A 9066-nucleotide genomic window follows, 5' to 3' on the forward strand; every position below is an offset into this window, starting at 1 on the left:
CGGTGCATGGGGAGACTCGGAGACGGAGCGGGGTCCAAGCAGCAGGGAGGGCTGTCTGTGGGAGACAGCCAGGCCACGAGCATAGCGATGGAGGTCGTGTACGCTACGGACAGTCCTCGAAGCTGAGAGAGAAATGTGCTTTCTATTATTACTACTCATTCAATCATGACAGACGGTGCAACTTTGGTACAGCAGTGCAGATTGCAAAACGCCATCGCGATCGAAGCCTCGATCCGATCAAACCTCCGTAGCGCCCAAAACATGACTAGAACGGCGTCGCAAACCCCACAACGTCGGCCTCGAGATCCAAGCTTTTAAAGTCCGTCAGGTACTCCGGCAGCCGCTCCGCGGGCTTCGCCGCGACCCCAATCATGAAGTCCTCCTCGAAGCTCTGGATCTCGAGCCGCACGTCAGTGAGTCGCTTCCGCTTGAGCCAGGCCTCGCTGTCGCTCACGCGTTCGCCCCAAGTGCCGTAGCTCGCGCACCGCGCGGGGCTCCCCGGGCGCGGGGCCCGCACGTTCTTGAACTCGAGCTCCTTGATCCACTTGGCGAGCAGGGCTTCGCCGTCGAGCTTGATGTAGGCCTCCTTGAAGCACCAGTAGACGTAGAACTTGCGCAGCTTGGCGTCGATGACGAGGTCGGAGCTGAAGGCGCGCTTCTCGCCCGACGGCAGCGTCGCGACGACGGGCTGGCCGCGCTGGCACACGCGGTCGTGACGGCCCAGCATCTCGGCGGTGACCTCGGTGCCGTCGAGCAGCGGGAACGGGTCCACGTTGTACTTGATGTCCCAGCACTCCTCGTCGCTGAAGATGTCCTCGTAGACGTCGACCCAGCCGTCGAGGCCTTCACGGTCGATCAGCTTGTACGTGTACGCCCGGCGCTCGTTGGTGTGCACGATGTCGACGCCGAGCTCGGCATCGGGGGAGCTGCTGCCCACCAGCGCGACGAGCCCGTTCTGGTGCGAGACGTTGAACTCGACGGGCGCCTGCGAGCCGTCGGGGAGCAGCGCGCAGGGCTTGCCGTGGGTCGGGTCGCGCTTTCGCCCGTAGCGCACCTGCGTCCAGGGGATGCCGAGCGTCTTGGAGACGAACAGCCGCTTGAGGAGCGCCGAGGCCAGGCTCATGCGCGCGTCTGCAATATGGTACTTCCGCGTGCAGGCGTCGCGCTCCTCGGGGCTGATGAGTTGGAGCTCGGCGGCGGCCTGTGCGGCATGTCAGCCAACGGCGGCAGCGGCAGCGCCTTCAGGAATACCAACCGCTTCAGCAATCTTGGTGCCGGGCCATAGCGAGCGCGTGTCGAGCAGCCAGTATGTGATGTCCAGCTCCCGCTCGGGTCGGGTCATGGCGTTGGGGCGCTTCAGCCAGCAGTCGTGCTGCGCGTGCTGCTGCGGGTGTTGAACAGAGGCGGTGGGGTGCGCGTCACTCAGCCGTGCTATCGATAACGGCGGCGCGACTTTTTATACCATCACTATCCGTGGGCCACCGTCCAACGGCATCCGGACTTCGACTGCGATTCTGACCTCTACCGCACGGCAGTCCCCACCCACTGCACTGCACCGCCCAGGAAGCTGTACGCTTGCGTCATGACCGTGGTCCTTGCGGACGTGACCGTGGGCGTGCTGGCGCTGCAGGGCGCCTTCAGCGAGCATGTGCAGCTGCTGCGCGCGGCGGCCGAGTCGCTTGCGCTCAAGGGTGCACCTGCGCAGTCGCCGCCAAAGTGGAGCTTCGTCGAGGTCAGGACGCCCGACGAGCTGGCGCGCTGCGACGGGCTCATCATACCCGGCGGCGAGAGCACCGCCATATCGCTCGTGGCTGCGCGCTCTGGCCTGCTGGAGCCGTTGAGGGATTTCGTCAAGTAGGCGCCTCGTACCACGCACTTTGTGCCACAGACACACTGACACTGCGTAGAGTGCTCCGCAAACCCACGTGGGGGACATGCGCCGGACTGATTCTGTTGGCCGAGTCTGCAAACAGGACCAAGAAGGGCGGCCAGGATCTCATTGGGGGGCTCGACGTAAGAGTCAACCGGAACCATTTTGGACGCCAAGTCGAAAGCTTCCAGGCAAATCTCCAGCTTTCTTTCCTCGGCGATACCGTCGACAAGTCCGCCAACGAGCCCTACAGATGCGTCTTCATCCGGGCGCCCGTTGTCGAGAAAATTCTCCCGCACAGAGACGGCGTGCAGACCGAGGAACAATCGCGCGAGGCCACCGTCGTTGCTCCGTCCAAGGCTCCTGGAGACAAGCTTGCTGAAAAGGAAACGACAGCGCAGGTCGAGGTCATGGCCACGCTCCCGACACAGACGCCTGCGCTGCAGGCCAACCCGGAACACGACCACGCCGGAAGCGAGGACATCATTGCCGTGCGACAAGGCAACGTCCTGGGCATCAGCTTCCACCCAGAGCTGACTGCGGATCCGCGCATACACGTGTGGTGGCTAGGGGAGGTGTTGAAGGCAGTCGAGCGCAGACGGCAGTTCGAGGTTGTGGATCGGTCGGCTTCCTAGCTGTCAGTGATGTGAGCATAAGCGCGCATATGCATACAAGCGGGCGGCGTTGGGATAGACATGTGCAGGAAGGTATCTGATTTGTTAGGCCATTGCATGTATCTAGCTCTGCTGTCGAGCAGAGACCGTTGGTGGGTTGGTCTCTGCACACGACGTTCTCCTCGAGGAACAATGGCTCTGCCTGCAAATATAAAAGTCCTCAGAAGGCTTCGGAGCTGCAAACCTGGGAACAGCGCCCTGAGGTACCCCGATGAACGCCTTACGCCTGCCATGCTGGTATCGATACCGCCGCGCACCATCGCAAGGGAGCGACTACTCGTATTCTTTTGCGTACGACTCCTCCTCTTGTATCGCCCTGCCGTATCCGCCACGGCCCGGGTCGTATTCGTCGCGGTACTCGTCGCGCACCTGGCCGCCCGACTTTCCGCGTCTGTGGGCAAGTTAGTCGGGGCGCTGCAAAGTCGGTCGAGTCCACGCACCCGTACTGCCTGCCCTCGGCAAAGCCCTCGTCCAGATCGGTGCGGATGATGCGCTCGTCCAGCTTGGTGCCTCCGATGTACTTCATGCAGTCGAGGGCGTCCTGGTGGGTGTAGTACTCGACGAAGCAGAAGCCGCAGGGCGTCTTCTGGAAGCGGTCGAGGCCCATGACGAGGCGCTTGATCTCGCCGCACTTGGAGAACAGCTCGTGGATCTGCTCCTCGGTGGTGTAGAAGGACAGGTTGCCGACGTAGAGGGTGGTCGCGTCCTTGAGCTTGTCGTCCTCGGGCGTGGGCTCGCGCTCGCGCTGGCCGTCGCGGCGGTTCTGGTTGCGCCGCCTGTTCTGGCGCAGTGTCAGCGCGCATCACGGCTGCAGTGGGACCCGGGTACCTTGGACGACGCATACGAGCTCGCCTTGTCCAGCCGCTCGACGGTGCTCTTCTTGCGCAGCGCAGGCATGGCGGGCGCAGGGTGTGTCGTGGGCGGGGCTGCGGGGGCTGTGTGTGTCGGCCGCTCCAGCTGTCGTGTGGCCGCAGTTGTGCGCAACGGGGAGAGGGCGCGAATTGCGTTGCAAAGGCGTGCGTGGTTGGCTGGCCGAGCTTGGGTGAAGCTTGCCAGAAGACGCGTCGGGCCCGTGCGTCCCTGTCTGCTTTGTCGCGGCCGAGCATTGTCTGGAGCTGCTGCTGCAAAAGCGCGCCTGCGCCCGCAGCATTCGCCGTCTCTCTCGCCGCCGCCCACGCCTGTCGACATGCCCAAGGTCGTCGCTCACACGCCGCGCTGGCTGCAGCGGCCGAGCCGCGGCCACGAGCTGTTTGCGCCCAGAGCTTCCCCCAGCCGAGCGCTGGCTCAGAAAGAGAAGGTCCCCGGGATCCGCAAGACCATTGCTGCACGAAACTCGGAGGTGTTTGTCGCCGTAGGCAACGAGATACGGTGGGCCGACCTCGAGGGCCTGAAGGAGCACGAGCACCCCGTCTACCGCGTGCTCAAGATCTCCATACCGCTGGCCATCGAGCGCCTCGACCTGTCTCCCCAAGGCGACTACCTCGCCGTGTCCACATCGCACACGGTCCACGTCGTCCATCTCCCCGAACCCTCGCTCTTGGCCGCCGCCGCCGACGATGCGCCCATCAAACCAAAGACCTTCCAGGTTGGCCCGACCGCCCACGTGCTCGAGGAATCGCCCATCGCGTCGGTGCTCTGGCATCCGCTCGGCTACCACGGCCGCTGCCTCGTCACAATAACACAGGCAGGGGTCGTCCGGCTGTGGGAGATCAACCGCGCCGACCGGTCGAGCTTCTGCGAGACGACGCTGTCCATCGACCTGCAGAAGCTCGCCAACGCAAAGAGCGACCAGGAAAATCTGAGCGCGTCGCAGTACGGCGCTACCAAGGGGTTTTCTCCCGATGCGGCGGATCTTGAGGTGGCTTCCGCCTGCTTCGGAGACTCGCCCGACCAGCAGGGCGTCCACGGGTGGGCGCCCATGACCCTGTGGATCGCCACTGTTTCCGGCCATGTCTACGCGCTGTGTCCTCTGCTGCCCTCAAAGTGGCAGCTCGTGAACTCGGCTGGTGCAGACACGTTCAAGCAGACGCTCATTACCACCATTAACATCAACCACGCCAATGTCACCGAAGACGATTCCTCTCCCATCCAAGACATGTCTCTTGCGGACAAGCAGATCAAATGGCTCAGTGACATAATATACCAAGAGCCATTCACCGAGCAACTTTCCAACGACGACGTCATTACCGTATTCAACCGACCAGCCAGTGTCCCCGCTGTTCCGCTCCTGCAAGGTCCATTCTCCATTCTCCCCGAGGTAGAAGACTTCGAGCTCAGCGACATGATTGTGTTCTCGCTCAAGACCTTCTCCGACAGCCAAGATGAGGACATCGCCGAAGGCCTGCCCTCAGCGGTTGTCTGTCTGCTCACCGACACATGTGAGGTGCACGTGTGTCTCGACTTGGAAGGCATTGTAGGCCGATGGCTTCCCTCTGCCGAGGACAAGTATGTGCCGGAACCCTCGGAGCATGTTCTTGCCGTTGTCGAGACGGTTGCGTTGGCCAACGATGGCGTTTCTTCGCCGAACCAGAGCATCACCCCGGATGTGCGCACCGACTTTTCGTTCTTCGTCTCACACGCCAGCGGCGTTTTCTACATCTCGCTTGAGCCGTGGATCCGCAACCTCGAGAGCGAGCTATATGAACCGCAGATCGAAGGCGCCGATTTCCGGCTACAGCGCCTGCTGGAATCTGCGACGACTGTTGCGGAGCGATGCATGCGCCGCAACGCGAGGGACACGAGCAAGGACGTGACATCATGCGTTGTCATCGAGGAGACGGGCGTCGGCTACTTGGTGCTTACGGTGTTCGACCATGAGCCGCAAGCTGTGTTCCTCGACGCCGAAGACGGGGCTATCCAAGAGGATTTTGAAGACGTCCTGCGATGGGACGATCCTGCAAGCAACAACAGGGAGCCGTGGCAACCACCAAAGGAGTTCTGGCAGCCGTTCAGTCTGCATTCATCGCTCCAGGCCGTCCATCGTTCACGAGCCGCGTGGAACGAGGAGATCAAGCTGTCGCCCGCCAATCTCGAAGTGCTCATGGCCGCGCACCGCGTCCTCGCCGAGCATACCGAGACCCTCCAGCTCAGAGTCTCCGACCTCTTCAACCGGTGCCAGCGCCTCCAAGACGAGTACCGCGACCAAGTGATCCGCGTTGCAGAAGTCATGCAGAAAGTCGACACAGTCACGGGCAAGGACGAGGCGCAGAGTGGTGCGAGTCTCTACGGCAACAAGAAGATCGAGGACCGTATGGAAAAAGTGCAGGCTAAGCAGGAAGCGCAGAAGCAGCGGTATCTCGCGCTAAGGCGGAAGATGGCGTCGGTGAATACATCACAGCTCAGCGACAAGGAGGTTCACTTTGTCGAGGAACTGCACACTATGGAGGGCAGTCTCGACAAGGAAGCACAAAGACTGACAGACAACGCGGACGGCAGCGAGGTCCCCGTGTGGGAGCGCATGGACAAGGTCAAGGACTTGCAGCAGACGCTGTCCAAGGAGGTGGAGGGAGGGATCAAAGCAGCGGGTGAGCAAAGACTAGGCTCGAGCATGAAGGTACCCAGTCATTCGAGGAGAGCCGAGCATGATCAGATCCAGGCGATGCTGCAGCACCAGACGGAGCTGCTGCAGGCGACGGCGGAGAGGCTGAGGAGCAACGGTGTGAGTGTTGCGGAGGTGGTGGACGGGGGGAGCTGAGGAGCGCATAGATGGGAATTAGTTGAATACCGAATCCGTTTCCCCAAATGGCTTGTCCTTTTGTTGGGCGTGCTTTTGCCTTACACTCCACCGTATCCGCCGACAGAAGAAGACTACAATTGAGAATGTACTCTTCACCACGACGACTGACTGCCACCTTGCTCCGGGGATGAGATAGGAAACGATGCTGGATAGCTATGCTATGTGCCCGCCTAGTGGGCGATAAGCACTCCATACACGCGCGCGCGTGTTGTGAAGTGGCCCGTGGACGTGGTGATTACAATGGTGAAGTGGGGACGGTGTGGTGTCCAACTAGCTGATCGATAGACTGTGCTGGCCACTCCGCACACAGGCAGCTTCCGTGGGCAGACATATGTACACAGGGCGCGGCGGAACGGATGACACGTCGTTGTTATCCTATTTCCTTCCAGAGAAAGACTACACCTCCAAGGCTACTAGCTACCCCGAAGCTTTGTGTAAATCTCTGCGAAATAGAATAGGGCTACAACACGTCACGTCTACCCCGTAATAGACTCAAGATACCCCCGAAACCCCGCCATAGAGGGGGATGAGACAGGAAGCGATGCTTGATGGTTACGTCGTGTGGCGGCCTAGTGAGCGATGAGCTGCGCAGATCTCGACATGGACACAGTGGAAGACACATCTTCTTCAGGTCACTTCAAGAGGAAGACCACGACTGCGAAGCTACCAGCGAACCCGAAGCTTTGCATGACTCTCTACTAAAAGGAGCTACAACACATTACGTCTACGCAGTAATCGAATGAAAATACCCCCGGACCGACGCAACCACCTCCTCCACAAGCCCCGCCTCGATGGCAGCACGCGGCCACGCAAACCCAATCGTCATCCCCTCGGCATGCAGCACGACCGTCATCTGCAGACATGCCCCCAGCGCAAACGCACACCGACTCACCGTCGCCTTGCCGGCGTTCCAGCGCAGCGTCTCCCCAGAGGTGTAGGGTGCGTGCGGACCTATGTATGCCAGCTCGAGGGACTCACTCCGCGCACCCCCGATCAGACTCTTCAGCAGCGCGTGCAAGTCGGGCACATTCTTGAGCCCCGCGATGTTGAGGATAGCCTCGCCGTCAGCGGTCGTGCGGCTGAAGTACGCGCGAGTCTCCTTGGCGACCTTCTTCGCAGCCGGCCAGATGGCGCCCAATCCCTCTGTCCCGTCGTCGCTACCGCCAGAGGGGAAGTCGGACCGGAACACGCGGATGCGGAACGCGTCGAAGAAGTTGCCCATGACGCCGTCCACGGCGGCAGGCGGCAGGCTCCCGCGCACGTCGACGGGGATGTTGACGTCCATGGACTCCGTCCCTGCGGGCAGCGCGGCGTAGATGCTGCGGGTCAGCAGGGCGTTGAGGCCGGCTGGCGGCGCGACCTTGTTTCTTCGACATTCCTGGGTCCAGGATGCCACCGCAGCGGGCGTGAGCGTGAGCGTCGTGTACCCGGTCGAATTTGGCAGCGATGGCGGGTTGCCGAGCCAGTCGTTGTACTTTGGTTGTGCGTCTGCGTCTGGCTGGGGTGCGGGCTCGGGGAGCTGGAGGGAGTGGATGGCCTCTATCGGGGGCCCGATGGCGTCGGTGTCTTTTGAGGAGACGACATATTCGATCTCTCGTTCAGCCTGCGCGGATGACGGAGAAGAGAGGACGTGCAGCGCCTTGTGGAACTCCCGGTGCAGGATCTGGAAACTGGCGCCGTCGGCAATCGCGTGGTGCGCCATGAGGTTCGCCGTGAAGCCCTGCTTCTCGGGCCCGTCGAACAGCGCGATGAAGCGCCACACAGGCAGAACACCCGCCTCGGACTTGAAGTTGAGATTGACCTGCTCCTGTAGCAGAGCGTCGAGTTCGGGATCTCTGCCTCCGTCATCAGGACCAGGCACGTGCTTTGCCCGCGTGGCGAAGGTGGTCACTGTCCTGAGATCGATGGAGGGGAGGCGCGCAAAGTAGGTCTCCTCTCCTTCTTTGACGATGGGGACTGCGAAGAGCGTGGGTTGTGCGCGTAGGGTTTGGGCAAGGGCGCGATAGATAAGGGGTTCGGTGAAGGGGAGTGAGAGGCCCTGAGCGGGAGTGTAGTGTACGGAGAACCCGGCGGTGGTGTAGAGATCAAGCTCGTGGGCTACGGCGGCCATTTCCTCCAACTTTCCTGGGAGGGAGGCTTAGAGGTAGATTAAAAGTGATCATATCGGTGATGTACCTGTTGCTCGCCATTTCGTGAGCTGTGTGCTGTCCATGGTGAGTTGATGCGAGGAGGTGTTGTAAAAGGCTGTTTTGGTCGACTAGAGTCACGGATTGAGGGGGTATGTAGAAGGAGCAAAGGCAGACTGGAGGGATCGATGAGCGGGGCAGCGGCCAGACTGAGGAGGCAGAGGGGGCCTTGAGACTTGGAAGAACGGGGGGAACGACTGAGAGCGAATTCTCGCGGCAATCATCCAACCATCCCCGCGGGTAAACTGATTGCGGTGCAGCCTGGATCTCGCCTGGCCTCGAGAGAATAGTCATCAGGAGCTTCCTTCACCGCCAACAGGAATTACGAAACGAAGTGTGTAAGCCAGCACATCGCTCCCATGCGTCGTGGCCGTGAAGGAAGAGAGTGGCTTCTCGCAGCCGCGTGTGGCAGTAAGCATCCCTCTCTATTCCTCCATCGTCTTCCTTCATGGAGCCTTGTGTGGATTCGGGAGCCGTGGAATACGGTGGAGAGGCGCTTGCGGGTGCCCCTCCGCCGATGGAGTGGCCATTGACAGTGACATGACAAGTGACGCGAACCTTCTCACTTGCAGTAGTGTTCATGGAGACACCGTGCGTTGT

At 61.2% G+C, this 9066-nt stretch overlaps 5 protein-coding genes across 5 annotated transcripts; 2 read left to right on the forward strand and 3 right to left on the reverse strand.

The window, feature by feature from the left end:
- Nucleotides 1-265: 265 nt before the first annotated feature.
- Nucleotides 266-1342, reverse strand: CC84DRAFT_1098076 (4'-phosphopantetheinyl transferase; the record flags this gene model as incomplete). Its single annotated transcript, XM_018174750.1, has 2 exons — nt 266-1201; nt 1256-1342. 2 exons carry the CDS (start codon nt 1340-1342, stop codon nt 266-268), a joined length of 1023 nt encoding a protein of 340 aa, XP_018033686.1.
- Nucleotides 1343-1353: 11 nt separating this feature from the next.
- Nucleotides 1354-2630, forward strand: CC84DRAFT_968043 (SNO glutamine amidotransferase). Its single transcript, XM_018188003.1, has 2 exons — nt 1354-1854; nt 1908-2630. The coding sequence occupies exons 1-2, from the start codon at nt 1583-1585 to the stop codon at nt 2503-2505; spliced, it is 870 nt and encodes a 289-aa protein (XP_018033687.1). The 5' UTR covers nt 1354-1582; the 3' UTR covers nt 2506-2630.
- Nucleotides 2631-2817: 187 nt separating this feature from the next.
- CC84DRAFT_1097996 (nuclear cap-binding protein subunit 2) lies at nt 2818-3441 on the reverse strand (the record flags this gene model as incomplete). Its single annotated transcript, XM_018174745.1, has 3 exons — nt 2818-2935; nt 2985-3325; nt 3373-3441. 3 exons carry the CDS (start codon nt 3439-3441, stop codon nt 2818-2820), a joined length of 528 nt encoding a protein of 175 aa, XP_018033688.1.
- Nucleotides 3442-3730: 289 nt separating this feature from the next.
- Nucleotides 3731-6238, forward strand: CC84DRAFT_1098157 (uncharacterized protein; the record flags this gene model as incomplete). Its single annotated transcript, XM_018174753.1, has 1 exon — nt 3731-6238. One exon carries the CDS (start codon nt 3731-3733, stop codon nt 6236-6238), a length of 2508 nt encoding a protein of 835 aa, XP_018033689.1.
- A 766-nt stretch (nt 6239-7004) lies between these two features.
- Nucleotides 7005-8492, reverse strand: CC84DRAFT_1220195 (uncharacterized protein; the record flags this gene model as incomplete). The annotated part of the gene is made up of 2 exons (XM_018183141.1): nt 7005-8404; nt 8456-8492. 2 exons carry the CDS (start codon nt 8490-8492, stop codon nt 7005-7007), a joined length of 1437 nt encoding a protein of 478 aa, XP_018033690.1.
- Nucleotides 8493-9066: the final 574 nt, after the last annotated feature.

The sequence above is a fragment of the Paraphaeosphaeria sporulosa genome (genome assembly GCF_001642045.1).
Source record: "Paraphaeosphaeria sporulosa strain AP3s5-JAC2a unplaced genomic scaffold CC84scaffold_8, whole genome shotgun sequence".
NCBI lineage: Eukaryota > Fungi > Ascomycota > Dothideomycetes > Pleosporales > Didymosphaeriaceae > Paraphaeosphaeria > Paraphaeosphaeria sporulosa.

Excerpts from the sequence above, each read along its gene's own strand:
- CC84DRAFT_968043 (XM_018188003.1), top strand. The coding sequence starts at position 1,583 with ATGACCGTGGTCCTTGCGGACGTGACCGTGGGCGTGCTGGCGCTGCAG. Across the intron at positions 1,855-1,907 it reads CCGTTGAGGGATTTCGTCAA|AGTGCTCCGCAAACCCACGT; the intron begins GTAGGCGCCTCG and ends GACACTGCGTAG.